At 38.4% G+C, this 27775-nt stretch overlaps 1 protein-coding gene and 1 long non-coding RNA gene across 3 annotated transcripts in view; one reads left to right on the forward strand and one right to left on the reverse strand.

Moving 5' to 3' along the window:
* The window catches only part of SBSPON (somatomedin B and thrombospondin type 1 domain containing), a 57851-nt gene extending 38623 nt beyond the window's left edge, over nt 1-19228 (reverse strand). The window contains exons 1-2 of one of the 2 annotated variants that reach the window (XM_001378353.4): nt 19099-19228; nt 18479-18736 (exon numbers count right to left, since the gene is read on the reverse strand). In XM_001378353.4, the coding sequence (XP_001378390.1) occupies nt 18479-18704 (226 nt within the window). In that variant the 5' untranslated portion in view covers nt 18705-18736; nt 19099-19228. Of the gene's footprint in view, nt 1-2223; nt 2457-18478; nt 18737-19098 lie in introns of those variants that run through there. The other variant, XM_056824106.1, reaches the window with a different exon arrangement.
* On the forward strand, nt 19144-24599 carry LOC103105571 (uncharacterized). Its single transcript, XR_001628677.2, has 2 exons — nt 19144-19282; nt 23015-24599. It is a non-coding gene; the product is annotated as an uncharacterized LOC103105571 (long non-coding RNA).
* Nucleotides 24600-27775: the final 3176 nt, after the last annotated feature.

Here is a 27775-nt window from a genome sequence, read left to right on the forward strand (position 1 = left end):
AACATGATGAAAAAAGAAATATATATATATGTTATATATATAAATACATAATATATGTATGACCTATATGCTACTATCTGCCTTCTTGGGGAGGGGAGATAAATGGGAGGGAGGAGAAAAAAAGAATGAGATAGATTTTTGGACATAACTAATGTTAGAATTTGTTTCTCTTTGATAAGCATATTTATTATAATTTATGACATACTTATAACAAATCAAATATATTAATTATATTATTGTAATGTAGCTTCCAACTTCCATAGGCAAAGAGAGTACAGCCCTTCTCCATAGAGATTGCTCCCCCTATAATGATGGGCTTTTTTTGGAGCACAAAAGACAACACGGTCATCCAATGCAGCTGAGGAAGTCTCCAGGTATAACGATTTTTCGTGCCACTGGACCCAGGCTTCCAACGCCGAGAGAGTGGGACTGTCTCTGTGCACCTACTTTTCCACTTAAATCTCCTTCACGCACAAGTGTCTTTGTGCACACTCATCTACATCACAGATGAAAGCGCACAAAGACAATCGTCATCCTCGGTTACCAAGAGACTACTACTATACTATACTATAATGTAACATATCATGTTACAGAAAAGATAAAATAAATGGTAACAAAAAAAGAAGGTATTTTCAGAATCTCACCTTGACTTCTAGAAATGTCCTAAGATTAATATGCCAAGAAAAGATAAGACTTTCTGAGGTAGTTCAAGAAAGGAGACAACTTTCTATAGGTGGTACAAATTTCCTAGAACAGACCTGGACATTAGAGAGACACAGGAATTGTCCCCAGTGGGCATAATAAGGCTGGTATCCCATGGATTCTATTTCATCATTCACATGATGGAACATATCAAGTCAGACACCATGTTCCTCTAAAGAGGTCAAGATGTCTATTTACCAAATTTATTATTAAATCATTTTTACCAAATTTACCTTTAAATCATTTTCAAATTCTCTCTGTAAAGGGTAAAAGGAGTTATTTTTTAAAGAGTTAGATTGGATTATTTAAGCGTGTGGTTGCCAGGAATTTATATTAATTCCAAAGAGATTTATTTATAATTTATTTACAAAATGTAGAGAGTGAAGTAAGAAAATCAGAGAAAGGATAAGGTAAAATATCTAGCTTAAGCACTAAGTAATTTACTCCCAGGCAGGGAGAGTTAGTCCTTAGGCCTTGGCAAAGCTGAGGACCTGGAGAAATCTCTCTCAAGAGGTATGTCTCTCCTGAGGCTAGTTTTCTCAGAAAAATCCAGCAGTTAAGAGTCAGTCTTTCACTCACCACTTGTCAGTTCAAAGGAAGAGATTTTAGAACAGCCTCATCAGGAACAGGGACTCGGGTGCAGCCTCCACTCCAAAGAATAAAGAATTGTCTCCAGTCTCCACTTCCAAAGAATGAAGAACTGCCAGTAGAACCCCACTCAGGAAGTTGTTACTCCCTTATAAAGACACTTTCTCTTGCGTCACTTCCTGTGCCTTCCCCTAATTCTACATCTACCAATCACAGTTGAAGTCCTGCTTTAGGACTGCCCAGGAGACAGTCAATCAATTCTGATTCATCACCCACTATCACACACTTCCCCCACTCAAGTGTGAATGGGGTGTTTACACTTTTGGTGATTAAATCTAAAAATAGGCAGGGGTTACAATTTAATCTTCACAATCAGGGGAGAGTTAATTAATTTCATTTTCACAATCAAGGGAGAGTTAAATTTAATCTTCACATATCAAAAAGCCACAAACCAAGATTTCAAAGTCAAATGTTGTTTTTTGGAATTCAATATGCAATTTAAAGGTCAAGAAAAGGTTTTTAGGAGATTCTGACAGGTTTTTGGATTTAATTCTGTCAGGATTTAGAATGAGATAAAGGATAATAATAATAACAACAATTGTTAACTCTTATATAATGTTTTAAGGTTTGCAAAGCAAGGGTTACGGTTCTTTTTTGTGAATGCCATGTCACACTGTAGACATATTAAGCTTGCAATTCAGTCTTGCCTCATGCAAACTATAGTCTAGCCACATATCTTCTATCTTGTCCTTAGCTTTCACCTATGTGAATCACTATAACTGGGGAGTAGCCATAAGACTGGATATTTTGGGAGGCCCTACATCATACCTTTCATTCATTCCCAGGGAAAACTATGGACCTCTCTGCTGGCCTTGTCAAGATGTCAAAGAGCTGCCTTGGTACCCAACTCTCACTATGTATCTCCTTCCTTACCAAGTGACCGCTCATTGTTTGTTTTTTCTGCAGAACACTTCATTTTTCCTGATAACCTGGAAAGTGAACGAATATTTTTAAACTCCTTTCTCTTCTCTTCTGGGAGGGAGGCCAATGTGAATGTTGAGCATTGATAATAACTATTCGGCTCCTGCAGAAAGAAAGGCAACATGGAACTTCATAAAGTTCACTACAAAATTCTTCCTTTTCATCATATTTTCTTGAAAAAAATTCTTGAAAATTCTTCAATTTTTTTTTCTAACTTGTTAGGGGTTTTCAACATGAACACTATCCTTCCCTTTGAACATCATCTTCTTTCTCTTGATTTTTCAGCTAGAGTCCTTCATAGTTTGGAGACTCTTCAGATCTTGATTATACTTTTTCCATTCCCTCAAGCCTTTCTCTCAACCTACTCACCTTATTAGACAGCTGGTTAACACAGTGGTTAGTGCTAGGCCTGGAGTCAGGAAAACTCTTCTTTCTGCGTTCAAATCTGACCTCAAAAACTTACTGTCTGTGTGATCCTGGGAAACTCTATTTACCTTGGTTTCCTCATCTGGAAAATGAGCCAAAAAAATTTTCACCAAAAAAAAACCCAAATGGGGCACAAAGAGTCAGATGTGCCTGGATAACAACAGATCTTATTATCAATAGGTGCATGGGATAAGCCATCATATAAATAGGAATAGCTTTTAGCTTTTATTTAAGATACTAAGATACTTTAAAAATCTTGGCTCACCTTTAAATTTTTGTTGATTTCATTGGATTTGCTCAGAAAGCCATTTAAAGTCCCTGGAAGAAAAGTCAGTCTGAACTGCAAGTTAATGTTTTCTAGCACTGTTACTGTTGCTTCAGGTTTGAGCTTGGCAGAATGAGGCTTCCTGTTTTGTTTAAAATCCATGACTTTAAAAGACCCTTCAAAGAGTTTCAGAAAGTTTCTTGAACTTTGAAATGTAATATTTGGGAGACTTAACTGTGATATAAACTGAATACATTCATATGAAAAGAGTTACAAATAAAAAGAAAATCCCCAAAACATCCAGATGAAAGAACTATACACAATGTTTATTCCCTTCCTGCATAATAAAACAAAATAATCTATTCTTGATTTATTTCTGTGCTTTTGATTATTTTAACTGTAATTTATTTTAGCTAAGTAGGTACTTGTTTTGTGGGAAGAGGGAAGGATAGAGGTTCTAACTGGATTGAATGCTAAGAATCAAACATAATTATAGCTGTACGACAACAATCTCATTTTAAACCTATTCTATTACTGCTCTGTGCCCTTTCCCTCTGATGCTTATCCCATCCGATTTAACTTATATCTCCATAAATTCCTCCCAAGGTTCTCCTAGATTTCAGCATTCTCAATATCCATTTCTTTTTCTCTGGTTACTAATGGAACCTGACAAGACTATTTAGTCTGTTCCACGAGATTCTGAATTGTCATCAATAAACTAACCACAATCTTCCAGTTTCTGAAAACTCAGTTAAAATTTGATCTCCTTTCGGTTATCCTAGGAATTTGAGGTACTTTGCTGACAGTCACAGTTTGTCAATTCAACAGATACCAGAAAGGAAGGTCGCTAGTTTCTATAAAAACTCATTTCAGTCCATATCTGCTAAGTGACATCCGTATGCAAGACATTATGTCCCGCAATAGGAATATAGAAAGAAAATAAGACATGGTCTTGCCCCATAAAGAACTCAAGTTTTCCAAGAGAAAAAGATGGGAACATGCACACTCACACACACACACACTTTACATATGTATACACAAATGGGACATAAAACAGAATATACTAAAGACCAGATTCTGTGATCTTATTCTCAATAAATGACTGGCCCACCTTCTTTTGGTACCATTTCCTATGCTGAAGTCATTGATAGAAGGATGTTGCTGTGTAATTAGTATTTTGCTCCCCAGGACTCACTTTCCCAGGGAAGATATAAGTTTTGTGTAGCTCCATCCTATCTCTTTCTCTCTGCTCCTGGGAAGGCAGCTGTGGTGATTGGGTGAGTGCCATGCAGGAGAAGTTTACTCATGAGGTCACACTTACATTTTGTATTTTGTTCTTTTATTTCTTCTACTTCAAGTGATTATTAATAAATCTTATAAAATGTAATACTTGGAGTTATTGGATATTAATTTAATATTACTGACTATTTATACCCACCGTATATCTTCCTATTCCCTTTTGGGTTATTTGTAAGTTCAGGGATATGCTGGAATCACCTTGAACTAAGCTTGAAAAAGTTAATTGTTAAATTTTCAGTGTGAGCGTTTTTACCTCAGAAATTAGCAAAATGCCATAAATCAGGACATGATTTATCATTTTACTTATTGTCTAGAGTAATAAAGTGATGGCAAAATGGTACAATTCAGATTAAACTTAAAAGTTTGCTCTGGGTTTTTAAGAGAACAGGTTGTTAAACATTTACCAGTATACTCCTATTTGTAATTTAAATTGTTCTAAGTATTTTAAGGTCATCGAAAGCACCATACAGTTTCCCAAGTGGAATGCACGTAATTTTTCCTTCTTCCATTACCCCCTTAAAAATAATTTTTTTCAAAACCTTAATTTCTGTCTTGGTAACAACTCTAAGAGAGAACAGCAGCATGGGCTAGGCAAATGAGATTAAGTGACTTGCCCAGGGTCACACAGCTAGAATGTATCTAAAGCCAGATTTGTACCCTAATCGTCCCTACTCCGAGCCTAGTGCTCTATTTACTATGCCACCTAGCAGCCCCCAAAAGAATTTTCAATACATAAGTCAGGCATGATTTCCCTTTGAAGAAAGATAAGACAGGATGAGGTAGGTGAAAAGAGTATTGGCCAAAAGCAGATCTGGATAATAACAGTTTTAATATTTAGTAAATGTGTGACTGTGGATAAATCACTAAATTTCTCTATGCTTTGATGGTAAACATGGATAACATGTGTATTGCCTACATCCAGAGGTATGCTGGAGAGAGTCCAAATGGTTCTAGAGAGCTGATTGTTGAAATTTTCATGTGAGCATTTATACCTCGAAAATCAACAAATGCCACAAATAAGGGTTGAATCTATTGTTGATTTTCTAGAATTGGGGCAGCTAGATGGCACAGTGCATAGAGTGTTGGAGTTAGGAAGACCTGAGTACAAATCCAGCCTGACACTTACTAGCTGTGTGATCCTGGACAAGTTATTTAACCCCACTTTGCCTCAGTTTCCTTGTCTATAAATATTAGCAACCCATCTCCTGGGGTGGTTGTGACAATCAAATAAGTTAAAATTTGTAAAGCTCTTAACACAATGCCTTGTGCTTGGTAAACACTATACCGGTGTTAGCTATTATTATTATTTCTTGAAGTAGTGGAGAAAATGTTAAAGTATGTCCAGTGGTACATTTCCCTTTCTTCCCTGCCCCAGAGCCAGTTGTTAAATATTCCTCAGCATACTCCGCCTCATAGGCTTCTTATGAGGAAATACTTTGTAAAACAAAGTTCTAAAGAAATGAGATCTATTACTACTTCGTTCTTCCGCCTGTCCCAACTATAATCAGGAGCAAATGCATAATTTTCTGCCCTCGATTTAGGTGGTACCTTGTTGGACCTGAAGAGGGAGAATCCATGCTATTGTGTTACGCATTCTGAGACACATGGTCGCCCAGGCCACAGCACAATGAGCTCTGCCTTCCCCCACTGACTTCCTTGGCTTTGGTTCCACTGTCTAAATAAGGGGGGCCATAAATAATAATGATGAGTTAGCTCCAAGACTTATTGTGTGGAATGACTAAGAAAAATTATAAGTTGACATTATGAATTATTGTATAAATACTGTGTTCATTTAAAAGCCCAGACATGAAGGTGCCAGTTTGGTCCAGAGCAAGTTACCCTCCCAGCCCTCAGTGCAAGAGACTGACTGACGGAATTCTCATAAACTGCAAATCCAGGACAAAAATTATTTGTGGGAATTGATTTAAGATAGAGTATTCAAAAATAAAGGCAAGGGGAAAGCTAGATGATTCAGTGGATAGAGAGTCAGGTCTGGAGATGGGAGGTCCTAGGTTTAAATCCGACATCAGACACTTCCTAACTGTGTGACCCTGAGCAAGTCACTTAACCCCCATTGCCTAACCGTTATCATTCTTTTGGCTTAGAATCATTTGGAATTAATGCATAGTATTAAAGACAGAAGGTAAGGGTTAAAAAAGAAAATAAAAGCAAGTTGCTTTTTGGAGGAAAGGTTAATTTTTTAAATGTCCCAAAGCTGGAAATGACCACAAGTCTCTCAACTAGCACCTCCCCACTTTCCCATTTACTACAAGAAACACCTGTCAGAAGAGGCAGCAGAGAGGAGAAAAGAACAAAACCCAGGAAGCTTACTAGCTCTGTGCTAGATGACTGAGTCATCATCTTGATTCTGCCATTTGCTAGCTACGTGGCCTTTGGAAAGACACTTCATGCTCACTTCATGTAAGGCTCAAGTTCCCCATCAATAAAACAAAGCACTTGAATTATATGATCTTCAGGATTCTGTCCAACTAGAAATCTTTATTCCTTCCCCCAAATCAGACTCTGATTCTCTTTCTTTCCAATAGCCAGCTAGCTATTTAAATTGAAATAATTGTCCTCTTGGTTAGCTCAAAGAAAGGAAAGGAAGGAAATAAACATTTATTAAGCACCTATAAGTGCACAGCACTGCTAAGCATTTTACAGATATTTTCTTATTTGATCCTCGTGGCCCTGAGAAGTAGATATTATTATTATTATAATACCCATTTTACAGTTGAAGACACTATGTTAAACTGAGGCTAAACATAACTAGCAATTGTAACCATCAAGATTTGAACTCAGGAAAAAAAACAATCAAACAAAAATAAGTAAATAAAAATTAAAAAAAAAAAGATTTTAACTCGAGGATTCCTGAGTACTTGCTGTGTGATTCTGGGGTAAGTCACTTCATCCTGCTTATCTCAGTTTCCTTGTTTGTCAAATGAGTTGGAGAAGAACACAGCAAACCACTCCGGTATTTTCACTAAGAAAACCCCAAATGGGGTCATGAAGAATCAGCCCCAACTGAAACAACTGAACAACTTCCTGACTGTGGATCCTGTGCTCTATTCACTCTATTCATACACAGTACAGTGAGATTCGATTACTCACTATATAATGAAGCAAATAATGTTGGTCTAGACTCAGAAATTCCAGAATCTCAGTTGGAAAGTTTTCAGGGACCACTGAATCCAACTCATAATTGAACAAGAATTCTCCCCCAGTGAGGGCAGCTAGGTGGTACAATGGATAGAGTACCAGGCTGGAGTAGGGAGGACCTGAGTTCAGTTCTGATTTTATATACTTCCTAACTGTGTGGCCCAAGCAAGTCACTTAATCCCATTTGCCTAGCCCTTGCCCTTCTGTTTTAGAGTTCTTATTAGGACAGAAAATAAGGGTTGAAAGAAAAAAAGAATTCTCCTTACAAAAACTCCATAAATTGTGACTCATCCTTTCCTTAAAGATCTCTACTGAGGAGAAACCCACTTCTTAGTGAGGAAGACCATTCTACATTTGGATAGCTTGTTTTGTTAGGAAGTTTTCCCCTTATATTAAGCCTTATAAATGCTGTCTCCACTATATTTCTTGTATCTTCTTCATTCTCTCCATTCACATGGCCATCGCCATCTTTGAAGTCCTTATGATCTTTCACTTGGACTAACTGCATTCCTGATTAATTGCATTCAGTCTCTCTTTCTAAGCCCACTTTCTACACAGCTATCATATTGTAAGGTTAAAATCAATATCCAAAACTCCAAGTATTAAATTTTATAAGATTTATTAATAATCACATGAAGTAGAGGAAAGTAAAAACTGTAAGAGAATTTTATACTGACCAGGGTCAGGGATAGAGGAAGAGAGAGCCCACAAGAAAGGGTGGAGCTACAGAAACTTTATCTACAAAATGTAAGGACTTACTTAACATGGGGACAAAAGAGGAATTCTGGGAAATGGAGTCCTAATTCTAATAACACATTATTGATACTTCTAAAACACAAGTCTGACTGATACTCTTCTGCTCAAGAAGCTTTGGTGACTCCATATTGCCTCTAAGAAAATTATAAAATCATTTTAGCATTTAAAAATTGTTGTAATTTGGACTCCAGTCTCTCTCTCTCTCTCTCTCTCTCTCTCTCTCTCTCTCTCTCTCTCTCTCTCTCTCTCTCTCTCTCTCTCTCTCTCTCCGTATATATATTTATTTTTTCCATTATCTCCCCTTCCATTCCACGTACTCTACTGTACTCTCCATACTGATTCAATGAGCTTACTTGCTGTTCCCCAGACAAGACTCTCCATCTGCCATCTTTATGTCTTTACACACAGACTATTTATCTCCCATACCTCCATGACCTCCCTCATCTCCTTAGAAACTCGAGCTCTATTCAAGGCTCAGCTAAAGTTTCACCTACTTGTCCTAATCTTCAGGGCTATTAGCTCCACCACCACCACTACCACCATGGCTATATCCATACAATTCTCCCAAAAAATTAACTTAAGGTTACTTTACAAATATTTTATATTTACTTATTTTTATAATGTTTTTTTCTGCCTCTCCCCCAAGAATATAAGTTCTTTGAGAAGAGATGTTGTTATTGTCATAGTTGTTTAGTTGTTTCCATCTCTTCATGCCCCCATTTAAGTTTTTCTTTGCAAAGATACTGAAGTAACTTACTTATTTCCTTCTCTAGTTCATTTTTACAGATGAGGAAACTGAGACAAAGAGGGTTAAATGATTTGCCCAGGGACACACAGCTAGTAATGTCTGAAAACAGATTCGAATTCAGGAAGAGAAATCTTTCTGAACATGCAAACATTCTATCTGGCATCCCTGAGGGCTGAGATTGCTTTCATTTTTAAAGATTGTTTCTTTTAAGCCTACTGTGTGGTGACAGGCACACAGTAGGTCCTTAATAACTGTTATTTGAATTGAATTGACAACTAAATCTTTCTCTTTTGCAATTTCTCTCTTCCTTCTGGTTCTGCCTCTTCCACTTGATAGCTTCAAAATAATTGAAGGCAGGTCTCATCACTACCCTCTAACTTTCATCTATTCCTGATATTTATGATCTCAGGGGTTTTTATCAATCCAGTCACTTCTCTGTATGCTCTCTAGCTTCTCAAGGTCCTTCCTAAAATAAAGAACTCAGAAAAGAACATAATAATCCAGATAAAATACAGCAGCATTATTAACTCTTTCCTTCCAGATACATCTTTCTTCTTGTCATTGAATCATTTTTAGTCACGTTTAACTCTTAGTGATTCCTTTTGGGGTTTTCTTGGCAAAAATACTGGAATGATTTGCCATTTCCTTCTCTAACTCATTTTCCAGTTGAGGAAACTGAGGCAAACAGGGTTTAGTAGCTTGCCCAGGATCATACAGCTAGTAAGTATCTGAATTCAAATTTGAACTTGGGTCCTCTTGACTCCCAAATTGACCCTCTATCCATTGTGCTACACAGTTGCCTTATGTCTTTCTTAATGCTATTAAAGATGGAACTGGTTTGGAGCTATCCCACTATTGATTCATTTTGTGATTTCCATCCACTAAAAATACAAAATCTTTCTCAGACAAACTGCTTTCTAACCATGACTCTCCCATATTGAATTTTTAAAACTTCTTTTTAAAACCCCAGGTGAAATACTATAATATATTTTCCCCTATATTAACCCTATTAAATATCTTATCCTTAGATTATAATATATCCTATACCTATTAAAGTCTTTGGAAATCCTCTCACTTAACTTATTAGTTAGCTGTTACTCCTAATTTATTTTTTATGTAAATTTTGTAATTATGTCATCTATGCCACCTTCTAAGTCATTTTTTTAAACCCTTACCTTCCATCTTGGAATCAATTCTGTGTATTGGTTCCAAGGCAGAAGAATGGTAAGGGCTAGGCAATGGGGGTCAAGTGACTTGTTCAGGGTCACACAGCTAGGAAATGTCTGAGATCATATTTGAACCCAGAACCTCCCGTCTCTTTCTAAGTCATTTTTTAAAATGCTGACAGCACAAGACCAGACACAGATACTCAAGTTACTCTACTAGGGAGCTCTGTCTAAGCTGACATTAGGAACTAATGATTGGGTTCAGGCATTTAACCATATCCAAATTCGTCTAACCTACATTTCTCCATTTTAACCACAAGTAAAACATGAGAGATATTTTCAAATCCCTTGATAAAACTCTATGTTTATCAATGCTCTTATCTACCAATTTTATGACCACGTCAAAAAAATTAAGTTAGTCTACCATCACCAGTTCTTGGTGAAACGATGTTATTTTTTTTAATGATCCCAGCTTCCTTTCCTGGATATTCATTCATGCTATATGCTATATGCTAGATTTTTTCAAGAAATCAAAAGTGAACCACACTGGTCTAAATCTTAAAGGCTTCACTCTTCTCCTTCCTAAAAACTGGGACATTTACTTTTCTCCAATACTGTATCCCTTCATAATTGTTCAAATATCATTGCTCAGCAATCATACCCACTAGTTCTTTCAGTACCTGGGACATAGTTCCTTGGGTCTGGTGACTTCAAACTTTAAAGGGCAATTAAGTTTAGTTTTTACTATCTCCCTACTTATCTTAGATTTTAACTCCTTTCTGAGCCATTTTTTTTGGTTGTTCAGTCCTTTCCAGTTCAAAAATCATCCTCCATTGCAAAAAAAAATGAATGGAAATGGGCAGAAACAGCTTACCTTTCTGTCCACTTGTTCACTACCTAATCTACTCCTAGCAGTGCTATCATTTTTATCCTTTCTTGTCCTCATCAGAGCAGTAAATAAATCTGCCTCTTTTTTGTCCTTAGCTCTCTTCATCTTTAGTGAACCTGACACTATGCCACACTTTCATATTCATTTTCCATTCTCTTGTTTCCTGTCTTCTCTAGATGCTGCTTACAATTCTAAATTGTTCAACATTAATGGTTTTTAAACCAATTTCCCTTTTGTTCTTCGACAGAATTGTTCTTTCTTGTATCTTCAGAATTTCATTCTTGAAACTTCCAACCCATCCTCTTGGGCTTACTACTCATACATAAGTTTAATCCATGGGATCTAACTATCCTTTCTCTAAGAGCTTTGATGACTGATCTCCAACTGGTTAGAATACATATCAAACTCTGCTCACATTTTTTTCTCCTTTTCTTTTACAATTCTAAAATGGAAGGGTCACTTCCCTCCTCATGATCCTATCTTTTCTGCTTCAGGAACCAGTTCTTCCTCACTGGTGAGAATCAAGGCCAGAATAGCAATTGCTTTTTCCCGCCACTTTTAATAGATAAAAATATCATTAAGGTGAGCCAAGAAATCATTAGCTCTGCTCTTGGCAGAGAGAGGCCTCCAGATGTACAGATAATTGAAGTTCCCTATCATTACTATAGCATCCTTCTTTGGCAGGCTTGTGATCCATTTCCCCAACTCCTCATCTATTTTCTCTCTGTCCAGGTGTTCTACTATACAATATTACTATGTACATTATCTAAAACCATAATAAAAAATATAAATCATTGCAGATAAATCAGTTCTCTATAGGTCCCATATTCCCGATAACCACTGTCAGAAAGGGCACAGCAGGTCTTTTATCTGTAAGCTCAGTGGGCATGCTGATAAGAAACCATCCTAAATATCTGTATTCTCAGAAGGGCATGCAGACAAGAAGAGAAATGTTGACACACCATGTTAAAGTTGAAATCAACTTTAAAAATCCTAAGCTGTATATAGTAGATTCACAATTTCATTTGAAATCCCATTTCAGCCCTTTTTTGTATTTGTAAATATTCATATTGTCAAAAATGGTCAAGTTCAAAATAATTCTTTTAAAGTCTTTTAAAAATCTTCTTTCTTTTCTTTCTTTTTTTCCCCCTCTCCAAGTTAACATAGCTTTCTGACAGTCTTGAAAATATTAACAGAGAATATTGAGGGATGCTGGATAGGCTTAAGACAAAAATCCTAGAAAATACATATTTCTTTTCTGGCTTCATTTTCCTCTTAAACACTCCTAACAAGAATTTTCCCCTGCATATAGTTGTTATGAATTTTTTTCTCTAAGAACTTCAGTTTATTTGAGTACTTCCAGATGGCAGGGTCATCTCCTCTATTACTTATCACAAAGCCCTACACTGAGGTTGAGAATTGTGGGTTTGCTCTTTGTTCTAACTTTTCCACCTTCCTAGACTGAAAATGAGGATTTTATGTTGACCATATGCAGATTGTGGGAGTTTTGTAACTAGGATCTTTTAAAGAATTGCTCTCTAGGAAGCCAAAAACAGCTTCCTTAAGAGAATGTTCTCTCTCTCCTCCTGTACGCCTTGGATTCCCTAGCTTCTAACAAAACTTGGCTCAAGTCCCACTTCCCCCAAAGACCTTTCTGATCCTGCCAGTTGCCTATGTCCCCCCCATAAAAATTACTTTTAATTTACAGGGCATATATTGGCAAAGTGAGTACAGTACAAGGCCTAAAGTCAGGCAAATGCATCTTCCTGAGTTCAAATCTGGGCTCAGACACTTAATAGTTAGGTGACCATGGGCAAGTCACTTAACCTTTTGCCTCAGTTTCCTCATCTGTCAGATGATTTAGAAAAAGAAATGGTAAACCACTTCAGAATCTTTGCCAAGGAAACCCCCAATGGGGTCAGGAAGAGCCAGGCACCAACTGAAACAGCTAAATGACAATAACAAAATATTGTACATTAGATTATCTGTCTGAATATTGCTTTCCCCAAGTAGAATGTTTTGATTTTGTCTGTATCCTTAGTACCAAACAGTCTTAAACAAATGCTTCTTCCATGAAGGATTTCTAATATCTTCTCTCTCCACAAGACCCCTCTCCACAAGTAACCTGAAATCACTCCCCTGACCCCTCTGTTCCAGCTGTCAATAAAATTCTCTTTCCTTTCATTTCAACCAAAATGGGATTTGATGGGTTAAATGGAAAATTATGCCGTTAGCATACCATAGTCTGATACTTTTGCACATACTTTTTTTGTTTATTTTGTTTCTCTAATTCCTTAGTAAACCTTTTAACCTTGACCTTATCTTTGTTGGATTAAAGAAAGGAAAATTTGCCAACACCAGTCCAAAAGAAGGCAGATGTCCTAGGGGTCAGGTTTAGGTTGGTGGCAAAAGAAAGGAAGAAAGTAACATTCATGGAAGAAGGGTTGAAGTTCTGTGGTGGGAGTTGTACTCAATCTTCTACAGGAATTTATTCCCACAGGTCTTCTAGCAGCATAGTAGGGGTTGAATCCCTAGACAAAAGGAAAAAAGGAAACTGGTGCCAGACAACAATCAAAGAAAAGGAGCATGCTGTACTGGTAGAGAGCTGGTCCCAGGATCAAGAAATCCTGAGTCCAAGGCCTTCCCTTATAGTGGATAGGAAGATAATCACTTAACCCCAAATACCCCTAAGCAGCTCTCTGGCTACAAGAGGGAGAGTTTCCTCACAGGGAGTTACCTAACCCAATGAAATACAAGTTTAATGCAAAACAACAATAAAACTCAGGAAGAATCCCTCACTAAAAAGATGTCCGTCACTGAGTTGTGAAATTAATTAATGCAAACAGAAATAATTTTGAATTCTGAGCTTAAAAACAATTAATTATCCATAGTACCTTAAACATTGGGGGGAAATTGATATCTTGAATACATACAGCAAAACTTCAACTACAATCAAGGTTTTGAGATCCTTTTGTCTTTGTCACTTAATGTTCTTCAACTGAGTGATTTCCTTAGATCTTGAGTCTGCTGAGCAATTTGATAAGCCTGCTTGTTATCTAGCTTTATCTTCAAGAAGAAAATAGTTAGAAATAGCTGAATTGTGAAAGCATTATGGGTCAAGCTCAATCAGGATCAATCAATCCAATAAACATTTATTAAATACCAGCTATACTAAAGAGGGCAGCTAAGAGGCGGCAGTGGATGTAGTACTGGGTTTGAAATTAGGAAGACTCATCTTCCTGAGTTCAAATCCAGCCTCAGACACTTACAGCTTTGTGACCCTGGGCAAATCACTTAACATTATTTGCCCCAGTTCTTCATCCATACAGTGAACTAGAGAAGGAAATGGCAAACCATTCTAGTATCTTTGCCAAGAAAACCCAAAAGGGGGTCAAAGAGAGCCAGGCATGGCTGAAAACAACTGAAGGACAACATATGCAAAACACTGTAGTAGCTACTAGATAGAAGAAACCAAAATGAAAGTCTCTTGTGCTCTATTAACTTACATTTGACTTGGGAACAGAATAGAGGCAAAAGACAATGGGTGCATCAATACAAACAGGATGATTTGAAGTCATTAGAGCACTAAAATTACTTTTTTGGTTCAGGAAAGCCCTTACATGGGAGGTGGCTCAGTCTTGAGCTATGATGGACAGGGTGCTAGACTTGGGAGTCAGGAGAACCTGAATTCATATCTGGAACACTTACTAGCTATGGGCTGCTAGGCATGTCAGTTACCCTCTACTTGCTCCAGTTCCTTATCTGTTAAATGAGGGGGTTGGACAAGATGGTCTCTAAACTCCCTCCCAATTCTAAATGTATGACCCTATGAGTCATGAAAGAAGCTAAGAATTCTAAGCTATCAAGGTGAGAAAGGAGGTCTAGGCATGTGAGTAAATCTGTGCAAAGGTACAGAAATCAGAGATGAATATTGAATTTGGCAAACAGATCACAGACTACTCTGGAAAGTGTCTGAGAAGGAAATAACATGAAATATGATTAGAATGGTGAATGTGAATCTGATTGGGAGAGAGAATGACTTTAAATGTCAACCATAGAGGCAAAAGAGAACCACTGAGGTTTCTTGGACATGATCTGAAACTGTTTTGATTTGGCAGTTGTGTGGTAAATGGATTAGAATGAGAAGAACCTAAAAACAGGAGGAATCAATTCATAGTTTATTGCAACAATCCCAAAATATGTGACTGAATTAGGACAATTAGTGTGTGAGTGGAGAGAAGGGAAATCAAGAGATGGTGTGGAGGTAGAATTGATGAAACCTGCCAACTGATTGCAAATGCAAAGGGAAAAAAAGAAGAGTCAAGGATAACTCCAAAGCTTTGAATCTGGATGACTGGAGGAATGATTATGCATTCAACAGAAATGGGGAAATTTGGAGGATGAGTCAAGTGTAGGAATCAGTGAAATTTTCATTGGAATATCATACATTGGAATATCACAACACCACGATGGTTCCTTCTGTCACTACTGCTGACATCCTTCAAAGGTGGAAGAGAATGGTAATTTCCAAAATAGTAAGCAAGAAAAAATTTCATTTCTTCTTTTGCTGGTTATAACTTTACTCTTGCACTGGGCTTATTCTTCAGAGGATCACTTATCAGAGGTAGCTCAGTCATGTGGTAGATAGAGCACCTATCTGGTGTCAGAGCTCAAAAATGGCCTCAGACACTTAGTAGCTCTATGACCCTGCCAAGTCTTTTAAGCTCTGTATGACTTACTTAGTTATAAAATGATGATCATAATAGCACCTACCTCACAGGGTTGTTGTTGGGATCAAATGAGATAATATTTGTAAAGTTGCTTATCACAGCACCTAGCATAGGTTAATAAGTACTTATTTCCTCCCATTCTCATCTCCTTTTTTTCACCTTCAAATTCTCACCTCCATTTATCCAAAGTGAGAACTGTAGCAGTGAGAATAACTTAATATAAAGACTTCAATGCAGGGCTATCAGCATCTTAGGCAAAATAAGGAGTGGGTCATAAACATGAGGACACAATCACCATTCTCAGGCTAGAGCTAGTCTTCATTTCATCTCTCCTAGATCATTGAACCATATCATTACACCCAATCTTTCCAGTTGTATCTCATATATGTGGTGAATAAAGTATTGGATTAGAGTCAGAAGACTCAAGTTCAATGCCAATGAATAACACCGTGACTCTGGATAAGTCACCTAACCTTTCTGACTCAGTCCCCTGAGTTACCTGCTAAGATGGCATACAGTCAGTTCCCATTCCAAGAGTTACCCCATGCTACATAACTCAGATATTTCAGTGTTCTACATTCTAGCTAAAGTGAACTAATCTCCACACTCATTTTTAGTCTACCCCATCACATCTTTAATTCTAGATGGGTCAATAGAGCCTGGCATCAGGAAGACCAGAGTTCTAATTGGCCTCAGGTACTTCCTAGCTTTGTGACCTTGGGAACTCACTTAATCTATTTGCCCCAGTTTCCTCAACAGTAAAATGGGGGTTAATAATAGTACCTACCTCCCAGAGTTGTTATAAGAATTGAATAAGATATATGCAAAGCATTTCTTACAGTGTCTTGTACTTGTTATTAATTATTATCATTATTATTTTCTTTTCAATTTCATCTTAAAATTCAACAAGCATAAACATTTCAACACACAAGTAAAACCAGGAAACTTGTGTGTAAAGTTTCTGAGTTTCCTTTACAGTTTTTAAAAGGCTTTAGAGTAAGTTTATCAAAATAGTAACAAAATTGTCCTGCTTATTCCCCCATCCCTCTTAGCTTTCTTCCATTCTCTTCTTCTTCTCCCTTCTTTGGGCCATCTTACATTCTTTTGTGTGTTGAAATCCTTCTCTTCCTTTAAGATTCCACTTATAGTAACTCCTCCAGGAAGTCTTTCAGGCCTCAAATTTCTCAGAGCACTTTGACTAGCTATATCCTTTGCACTTACTTCAGTCTTTCTTGTGTCACAGTATTTTTGTATGTCTCTGTTAGGCCGTAAGCTGTTAAGAGTTGAGCCTACATCCTATCATTGGAACCACATAACCTAGTGAAAACAGTGCTTTGCACATAGTAGGCATGTCAGTGAATTACTGAATGAAATGATGTAGGTGTTGGACCTGAGTTTTGCTTCATGCAGGAAAAAATGGGACAGTGGGAGTCACTTTGTGAGTGGAGAAAGAACTCTGCATCAGCTCCTCCAAACAGCCCACATTTCTGTGTTGCATTGTAAGGTTTGTATTAGACCAGTGCAGTCCCCAAAAGTAGAAGGTTTTTTATCAGGTTAAAGGGTTAAAAAGCCATAGGAATGAGAAGTAAAAGGTGTCTGAGAGATCTAATTCAACCCCTCATTTTCAGAGGAGAAACAAGAGATGCAAAGTCACCCAGAAAGCAAGTGCCATCAATCATATTATATTTAGTTCTGTGGTGGGAAGCTATTTTAAAGGTACAACTTCTACTATAACAAACTGGATTCTGTTATTAATTACAACTTACATTTACATAGCACCTAAGATATAGGTCATGAAAGAATCCCAACCACTTTTTAAAAATGAGGAAATTGAGGCTCCAAAATACTTTGCTAGGGGCAGCTATGGAGGCACAGTGAATATTGGTCCAGGCCTGGAGTCAGGAGGTCCTAGGTTCAAATCAGGCCTCAGACACTTCCTAGCTGTGTGGTCCTGGGCAAATCACTTAACTCTGTTTTTTCTAGTCCTTACCCTTCTTAGAGCTGTGACTAAGTTGTTATTAAGAAAGTAAAAGGTTTTTTGTTGTTTTTTTTTTTTTAACTTGCCCATGATATCTAAAAAATGTAGGGAGAACCTTTTCCCTTTGGATGCCAGCCTGGGTTTGCTAACTTCCATTCTAGGATCTTTTCCTTTCACCATACTAATTGCAGTGTGGTCTAAGTAGTAGCTGACTTCTAAGACTCCTTCATTTGTAAATCTGTCCCGATTGAAAAGAGAACTTCCCACCCCTCCATATTTCTGAGGCAGGTACCTAAGGAGAATATCTGGAGAAAGAAAATAGGTGAATGATAGGACATCTACAAAAGCAAGCACTAGCATTATAATGTCTATTTGCACACGTATTTCTATGTACGTAGGATATTTTTTTCATCCTTGTCTCCTCTCCCATTCCCCTCCCCCTCCAAACCCCCAAACTATGACCCCAGAAAGTCCTACTGAACCACTGGATTGGTCTCTAGTTTTTCCCCCAAGTGGTTCAATGGAATTTCTCCGAGTTGGTGGGAAGCACTGCCCTGACTCCTCTAAGCCTGAGTCACATCCGAGAATTCTTTGGGCCTTGAGAAGGGGCCCCCACTCTGGCAGCTCCGCACATCTCAGGGTAGTACTGAGGGTTGGCCAGATCCACAAGGGGCAGGCGGAAGTATACGGTACCCTCCCTTAGGAGAGAGAGATGCCACTCAAGTCCCGGGGCGCGGGCTTCCCCCTTCAGCCGCATCACGCCCCTGCCCCGAGCTTGCCCACCTCCCTACCTGGGCACGCCCTGGAGTAGTCGAAGCAGCAGTCCCCAGTGAGCTGACACGCTTGGTCGCAATAGCACGTCCCATAGACCCTGTCCAGCCTCCAGCCCCGGCCAAAGCAGGTGGCGTCCCGCCCAGGGCAGCACCGCCCCACTTCTGAGCAGCCCGCTTGGGCACCAGCCCAAAGGCGCGCCAGTCCCCAAAGTGCCATCCAAAGGCCACTCGAGAGGGTCCGCATCGTGAAGGCTTCTCCCCACCCGAAGGCAGCAACTATAGAACAGGGACAGCAAAAGCGGCTACAGTAACTTGACTTGGTCCCCAGGGAGAGTGAACAGGCTCCTCAGAGAGGAGGGTGGAAGAGGCGGCCCCCAAATCGCCTGAGAGGCAAGGCGCGCCCCCCCTGCCAGCCCCCGCCCTTCTCGGACGCAGCCCCTCCCCATTAGCCGCTGCCCTTGGAGTTCGGAGATTGCACCGCCTGTGCCTCTCGCACTTGGAGAACCCGAGCGGGGTTCTTCCTATTCTGGGGTATCATGCCAGAGAGGAGGCCTCGGTTAAGGAAGCCGGGAAGAGGGGTGCCGAGTTCCCCACCCCACCCTTCCCTACTTCTCGCCCTTCTAGGGGAAGTAACTGACCCTTTATCTCCCTCTCTTCTTAATTCTACTCTCCTCTTCAGGGAAGGAGCCAGAAAGCCGCTCCTCACTGCGCTCTCTTCGGCCCTTCTTCACCCCCAACTTGGGTTGCCGCTCTGGCCAAGAGCGAACTACCGTGAAAAGAAGAAAGTCCCGCTTCGTGGGGCAGCCGACGGAGAAAAAGCAGGTGGCGTGGCATCCGGGGGCTCGTAGGCCAATCAGTCTTAATGGGCAAGGGGAGGAAATGGAGATCCTCTGGCACCTGTAGTTCCTGGCACCTTTGGCAGGGGTCTTTACTACTGAATGCCCAGGGTTAATGAGAGGAAGGGGTAAGAGATGAAAGGTATTGGGAAATCTTGTGCATCTGGCCATTTATGAAAACGGGGTGGGGTGGGGGGTGTCCCCCCTCCCACCTCCCGCCTCCACCCTGGCCCGCATTCACGAAGTTCTCGTGCTGTTTAGAGTAGTACACACTCTACCCGGAAAGCCACACCAGGAAGATAGTAGGAAAGGATCGAAGCAAGAGCGAGGTAATGTGAGTGAAGGATTGGGATGGGGTATGGAACTTCCTTCAAACCTCCATGTGAAATTGGCTGGTAAAGAGATACAGAATGAATGACTGTGATTGAATGAATGAATAAAGCAGAAATGCCAGTCCCTCTTTATGACTAATGTCAATTTCCAAGTATAGGGCCCATCTCTAAAGAAACTTTTAAAAATAGCTGATAACTTGAATAGGACAGATTTGGTGCTTTTTTAGATCAACTTTCTCCCCTACCACAATCCAAATACACATACATGGAAGGCATTCCCAGCCCCTTCTCTTGCTGACCAAAAAAGGGACTAGATCTGAAATTGTGCAAGATTCCATTCGTTTTAACATCCTTGAATCAGCTGATCATATGGGTTCTTTAGTGAAACTGAACCCACAAATTCTCTGCAACTTCAGAAAAGAAATTGACACCAGAGATGCTACTCAATGAATGACCTCTCCAACAAAAGCCTTTTTGCTGTAGTATTTTTTCACTTAAAAAACATTTTTAAAGGAAAGCATTGCAACAAAGTAAAATGCAATGTTGAATGCCTCACATTGTTGAATGAAAGTGGCTCTTCTCCCCCCACCCATTCCAATTCAATCCAACAAGCATTTATTTTTTTAATTTAAATTTATTTATTTGTTTGCTACATTAAAATTCCCAAGTAACTCCCTCCCGCCTTCCCTTTTCTCCCCATACTAGAGAAGACATCATTAGACAAAAAAAATATATAAAGCTGTCTTGCTTGTTTCTCCAACAAGCATTTATTAAGAACCTATGGGTCCAGCACTAAGCTAGTGCAGGTAACACAAAGAAAAAATGAAAAAGTATCTGCCCTCAAGAAGCTTTACTGGGTGTGGAGCGAGTTAGGACATTTAGATGAAAATATATATGAAGACATGAAGAAAGAGAAAATTCTAACAAATGAAGGGGATAACTGAAGTGGCTACAGTGCCTGTTACATCAACTGAGAGTAGATGAAAGTTAGCAGGTTCTTATAGATCACAGTAAGGAGAGTGAAACTTGGGGATTCTTTTCTATTGATAGATTGTATTGTTCCTTACAAATATAGTCATTAGATTTGTCTGATCCCAAATCAGGACATGCAGCTTGATATGAAATACTTATAGATAGAAGAATATAGATACTATAGATAGAAAGAAAAGACTTTTACAAAGCCTCCTTCAAAGCACATTTTTCATTTATTGAAATCAGAGAGAGAAGGGGAAGAAGGTAGGTAATTCACTGGATTGAGAGCCAGGCCTGTAGATAATAGATGCTGGATTCAAATCTGGATTCACTCACTCCCTAGCTATGTGACCCTGACCAAGTCTGTTAACTCCCATTTCCTAACCCTTACTACTCTTCTGCCTTGGAACCAATCAATATGCAGTACTGATTCTAAGACATGAGGTAAAAGTAGAAAGAAAGAAAGAAAGAAAGAAAGAAAGAAAGAAAGAAAGAAAGAAAGAAAGAAAGAAAGAAAGAAAGAAAGAAAGAAAGAAAGAAAGAAAGAAAGAAAGAAAGAAAGAAAGAAAGAAAGAAAGAAAGAAAGAAAGGAAGGAAGGAAGGAAGGAAGGAAGGAAGGAAGGAAGGAAGGAAGGAAGGAAGGAAGGAAGGAAGGAAGAGGAAGGAAGGGAGGAAGGAAGATGAGAGAGAGAAAGAGAATACTGTGACCAAATTCTCTGTATAACCCCAGGTGTGATACTTGTGACTTTTGAGTTTCTGTCTGATTTAGACCCCAAAACAAATAAAAGAAAAACCACTGTTTTCCATTACATATGAAATGTGGACATTCTCAAACTTTTTATATTTTTTTGCCAGAAATGAAAGTACCGTTTTAAAGAAACAACATAAAAGAAAGCTTGTCTGGTAAGGAACAGTGGGACAGATTAACAAACTCATGTTAAAGCTTGTACTTTATTGCAAACATCAAGATAAGCCACTCCTAGTAGCCACTAGCAAAGAAGCAATTTCTACAGGAACAGGCAAAGTCAGCAGGACAATTGACATTTCAAACCATAGAGTTCACATCCTTGCTTGAAACAGTATGCTGTTTAATATAACAATTAGATACTTTGTATTCTATGTTTTGAAGCAAATTAAAGGCAAAAAGATTGAAGAAGAGAGTCTAATTCCAGTGCCTGAGTGGGTAAGAGAGTGTGACCTGATCCTTGAAAGAAAGCCCTTGTAAAGGCTTGTTCCCTAGAAGTAGTAAGAGTTGATGAGGAGAGGAAGAGAGGAAAGACACTAATGAGAAAGTGAATCAAAATCCCACAATCTAGTAATTACTTTCATTTGAATACTATTTTAAAGTTTTCACAATCCCATTTGATATCTCATAACTGAAAGTGGCTAAAGGCAATGTGGAGCTGGAGGATGAACTCTGACCTAAGAGTTAGAAGAACTGGATTCTAGTCCTGGCTATGACAACTTGTTCACTGTTGATCTTGGGCAAATAATTTTCCCTATCTGGGACTCAGTTTCCTTCTCTATCAAATAATTAGAATCAAACAGAGGCATCAAACTCTTGCTGCCTCTTGCTGCAAAACTCCCAGTGCTGCCAAACCAAATTAAAATGTTAATTTTAAATATTTAATAAATAAAAATACAATAAAACATAGATAATGTTAATTCATGGTGTTCTAAATCAATATACATCAGAAGTGATGCATTTCTACATTGGACTAAATCAGAGATGGTGAACCTTTTAGAGGGGAGGGTGATATCCTCAGGTGCATGTGGAGAAGAGAGAGAGCATCCCTCTGGTTTTCTAGTAACGAACTCTGGCAAACTCTGTGTTAGGGCAAAAGCAGGTATGCCCACAGAGAGGACTCTGAGTGCCCCTTCTAGCTTGCATGACATAGTTTCGCCACCATGGGACTAGATGATCACTAAGATCCATCTCAACTATAATGCTAAAAGCTTATATTACATGGAAAACATGCAGATAAATCATGCCTAGCAACAAGTATATACAGTTGAATAGGATAATAGGGCTGAGTAGACACACTAACTCAATTCTGGTAGGTCACAAGGTCTAGAACCTTACTAAAGGATATATGTAACCTATAGCAATGCCCTAATAATTTAGGGCTAAGTTTAGGAAGATTGGAGTCATCCAGGAAGAGTTCTCCACTCTACAAGGACTACAAGGATCAAGAAGGGGTGGCTTTAAGCTTCCTTTGAAGTAGCCTCTTTTGGGACACATCTAGACAGAACTTTCCCTTGGAATTTCAAGGATGGAAGGGTTCTGGCTCCCTTGCCTCCTGACCTAGAAGCAATAGCTACTATGTATGTGGCAATGAGCATATGTGCTTGCCTACACAAGCTTCAAAGTGGACCCTTGACTCTCTCTTCTACCTTGTGTTTCTTCTTCTAAGGATGTGACCAGAGATCTTGAGATATGGAAGTTTCCAACCCTGGCAGCTACTTTGGATTTGGATGCTGGTTGCTGAGCAGGAGATAATTTCCAAAGCAACTTTTTGGAGATGACCACCTAAATAACTAAGAAAACCAAAGCTGTGTTCTGGCTTGTTAGGAGATTTTGGACTTGTGAAGGCCCAAGAAAGACAACAAAAATTAAAGTGAAATGTGCATGCAACAGTTCCTACAAAATTGTCTTTACCTCGCTGACAAGCATAATAGGAGTGATCCGTTACCATACCTTGTTTTATTAATGTATTCTTATGAGTCGTCTATGCTTTAAGCATTTCACCTGTGATGGAGAAATCCATAGCTGTCCAATACCTGACTACTACTTTGTATACTGAATACTATTCTAGAAGGTGTTCCCTAGACTCTAGACATGAACCATAGTTTTGCTTCATAATATTTCCTTGGAACTCTGGAGCTAGAGATGAGAAAAGCTTGACTCTCCTCTTTGGGGTCAGGCTTTCCCACAAGGCTGACCTAAATTGGACCAGAACTCCTTGTGAGAACTACTTCCTCCCAACCCTCTGGGTGATATGATATACACCAAAAATATATAAAAAGGATATGAATGACTAGGGGAATACTGAAAAACTTCTTGAACTTGGCATCTGATCTGAGCCTTGAAAGGGAACTAGGGATTTTAAGAGGAGAGTTGAAGAAGAGAAATATCCCATTTTGCAGATTAAAAAAAAAAAAGGGCACAGAGGATTTATTAGTTAATGACAGAGTTAGAGCTAAAACCCAGATCTCTTAGACTATTCCTTTCTACCACAGCAGTGATCTTATTGAAGGTCAAATGAAATCCAAAAGATTACAAGTTCCTTGAGAATGCAAACTATTTAATTTTGTCTTTGTATTCCCAGTGCCTGATGGGGTACCTGGCATATAGTGGGCACCTTTAAAGATATGAATTATATACATATATTATATGTGTGTATATATGTATTTAATTTTTTATGATAAACTTAAGCATTAAATAAATGAACAAAATTTTATACATACCTAGAAATACATGAAGAGAATTGTACGTGAAATTGTGACTCATATATCTTAATTTTTTCTGATATAATCAATTCAATGTATAATTTTCTTTTTAAAATAATATTTTCTTTTCCCCAATAACATGTAAAAATTATTTAAATTATTTTTTAATGTTGAATTCTAAATTCTCATCCTCCCTTCTCTCCTCAATCAAACAGTAAACAATCTAACATGGTTCAAATGTGTACAATTATAACATGTAACTTTTAAAGCTGTCCTACTTATTTGTGATTCTTTTTGGACTTCCTTCTGTTCTCTTCTGTGCATTTAGAAAAAATGTTTCAGTGGCCCATTATATTTTTTCTTTTTCTTTTTATTGGGGGAGGATGGTACCCTATCTTTAGATTTTCCCCTAACCTTCTCAAACTGAAATGGGGGGGAAAGGGGGAAAACACCTTGTAAAAAATACACATTGTCAAACAAAACAAATTTCCACATCTCTCTGTTCTGAAAATCACATTAAATGCTTTACTATATGTTTGTTGAATTAAATTGTAGTGTGATCCTCTCCTTAATACTCCTTAACACCAGAGCTAGTTCATTTTTGGAACACTTTTCTAGAAGAGGCCATATTCTGCCCACCCACAAGCTATGAGCTTATGGCTCCCTGGCAAACCCAAGTTTAGGATGGAGCCAGCACCCGTTTGCCTTCTTTTCTCTGTGACAATGCTTTATCTTATTCCTAACCTTATTCCTATGCTACAGTGCCTCTCAAAAGGCAGCTGGTATCAGCCTCCTTTCCTGAAGCTAGAACAGTGGGGGATCTGAGACCAGGGCAGCTGTAGCAGCAGTAATGGCAGCGACAGACTGGCAATTCCATACCTGAAAAAAGAGAGGTAGTATATGGTGAAGAAATTCTTTTTAAGCATGTAGATACATTAATGAAATGCGCATCCTTGACAAGTGAAAGAAATTAAAACTGATTTTTTTTTATAGAAGAGAGAGTAACTCCTAGAACTTTTGCAGTTAACAGCAAAGTAAAGAAATACTCCCCTCTGTGAAACTATCAGAGACAGAATCCAGGGCTCTGCTGAATCATACATGTGACTCAGTCATTCTTATACAATAGGCTTGTGTTTGGTTACACTAGTAAGTGGGGCCAAAGAAGTTTTGAAGATGACATTTTGGAGAGTGGGCTGACAATAACCCTGCAGAAAAAAAAATAGGTTTTCCATCTAGCAAACTACTATGAAATCCCCTTGGAAGTTGTCCATCCTTGATAATCTGGTAATTAGATAAAGGTTGCTGAAAAATTTGTGATTGTATCCGGAGCACTCTGAGGGGCATGACCATAGAATTCGGAACTGATAACTTTCATTTTTAGCTTCATTTAAGATTTTAACTGAGCAGTTAATGAACAGCCAGGTGGTATAGCAGATAGAGTGCCAGAGACTTCAAATCTGGCCTCAGACACTTACTAGCTGTGTGACCCTGGACAAGTCACAAATAGCAAATGCTATTCACCTTAGTTCCTCATCTGTAAAATGAGCTGGAGAAGAAAATGGCAAACCACTCCAATATTTTTGCCAAGAAAATCCAAATGGGGTCATGAAGAATTTGAAATGACTGAACAACAACAATGACAGAGCATTTAATGAATATGGCATTCTGTTTGTGCTCTGATGTTGATTTATAAAGACATATTTTAACAAAAATGAGAATTTTACATAAAATATTTTGCCCAAGGGGGAAAAAAAGAACTTCTGGACAGAGTTAGGAGGATCTAGTCTAAACTTGAAAACTATTTGACTTTGGACAAATTATTGCGTACTATATATATAGGCTTCAATCCCCAGATCCATAAAATGAGAAGATTAGATGGTTGGGGGTTTCCTTTTATGGAGAACATAGGATCAAGAATATGTGAAGAGAGTTTAGCCTTGGTGAGAAGAACCACTTCAGCATCAGATCAGCAGAGCCTGGAGTAAAGAGATGAACAATGATAATGATGTCAATGAATTGTGAGATGAAGAGGAGAGAAAGAGCTTATGGCAAATTGTCTCTATTTTCTCAAAATTCAGTGAGGTTCTTAGCTTTGGGAAAATATCCAATTTCCAACATGATGTTGCTAAATATTATCATCCAATGTCTGCCTAAAAATCTTCAGTGGGGATCGGAAGTAGAAAGACTACTGTACCCAGGAGCCCATTTGGAATTCAGTTTAGAACAAAGGATCAGGATATGGAAAAGGGAGTAGAGAGATTTAGAACTTCAGAAGCAGTGGCAGTGGCTTGTACAAAGTTCTTAGGACCATTCCACAAACGGGATTTTATAGACAAAAGGCCCTTTAGTAATCAATAATCCTCCCAATACCTGGAACATAATCTCCACTTTAACATTTCCACTGACCTTGAAAACTTCCAGTGAAAAAGAGTCTACCACTTCTTTGGCAGCCAAATGGCCTTGAACAAATAATTGTCATCAGGTCTCCTAAATTCTGATGTTCCAATTCCTCTCCAGCTTCTGTATCATGCCCCTTTGTTTAGAAGTATAAGTGGAAGGAGAGGGTCACTAAACTATAAATGTACTCAAAATCCTTTTTTTGTAGATGAATAATACCAAGCTGCTCCGAAAAATATTCTAGTTTTCTGTCCTTGGCACCTCAGGATGAGGGAATGAACCTATGATTTCATTGTTTAGGGAACTTCTGAATGAGGAATCTCTACTAATACAAGCTAGTACTTCTTCTGCAACTTCTGGTCTTAGAGAATTGACTGGGGTCACTAAGATTAAAGGGCTTGTCCAGGGTCACAAAGCCAGTATGTACCACTGGCAGGACTTGAACATGTATTCTTGGCTCTGAAGCCGTCTCTGAAGGCAATGTCTTTTCATTGTCACCATTAAATCTGGAAAATGCAGGGGAAAAAGTGAAGCGAGAAGAACCAGGAGAATGTTGCATACAGTAGCAGCAATAATGTGCAATGATCAAAGGTGAATGATGACTATTATCATCAATGACAAGACAACTCCAAGGGACTCATGATGAAAAAGGCTATCCACTATCAAAGAAATAACTGATGGAGTATGAATGCTGATTACATTACCATTCTTCACTTTATTTCCTTCATGAATTTTTCTCTAGTATTAGGGATGCGTCTTCTTTCACAACATGACAAACATGGAAATATTTATTGTGTGATAACACATGTACAACCTACATCATATTATTTGTGGTCTTGAGGAGAGGGGAGGGACAGGAAGGAGAGAGAAAAATAGCCTACAAAATGTCAGGAAATGATTATTAAAATTATATCTACATGTAATCTGGAAAAACATAAAATTAATTTTCAAAAGAAAGAAAAAATGCCAAAGAAAAATAGATAACAATTGGACGCTTTTCCAGGCAGTAGTTGTTCTGACTTTTCCTCTGACCAATCCAGGCTGAATACAAGGAGCTCTGAAAAGAATCCTGTTCCATTAATGAGCCATTTACAATCTCTTGAATCATGTGTAAAAATGTAAATGTGGGGTTGGTGCTTGCCAAGTTTAGTGCCTTCTGAGTCTTATTGAAGACAACAATCATGATATACACGGCTGATGTCTTCTGGATAATTCACAGACCTTCAGACACTCTCATTTTTTGATCCTGAAGCATATTTTCTAATTTTTACCATTCTCCTCTGTGCCCACTTTTATGTTAAAATTACTGACTAGGAAAGACTTTATTT

This window comes from Monodelphis domestica, chromosome 3 (assembly GCF_027887165.1).
Source record: "Monodelphis domestica isolate mMonDom1 chromosome 3, mMonDom1.pri, whole genome shotgun sequence".
Taxonomy (NCBI): domain Eukaryota; kingdom Metazoa; phylum Chordata; class Mammalia; order Didelphimorphia; family Didelphidae; genus Monodelphis; species Monodelphis domestica.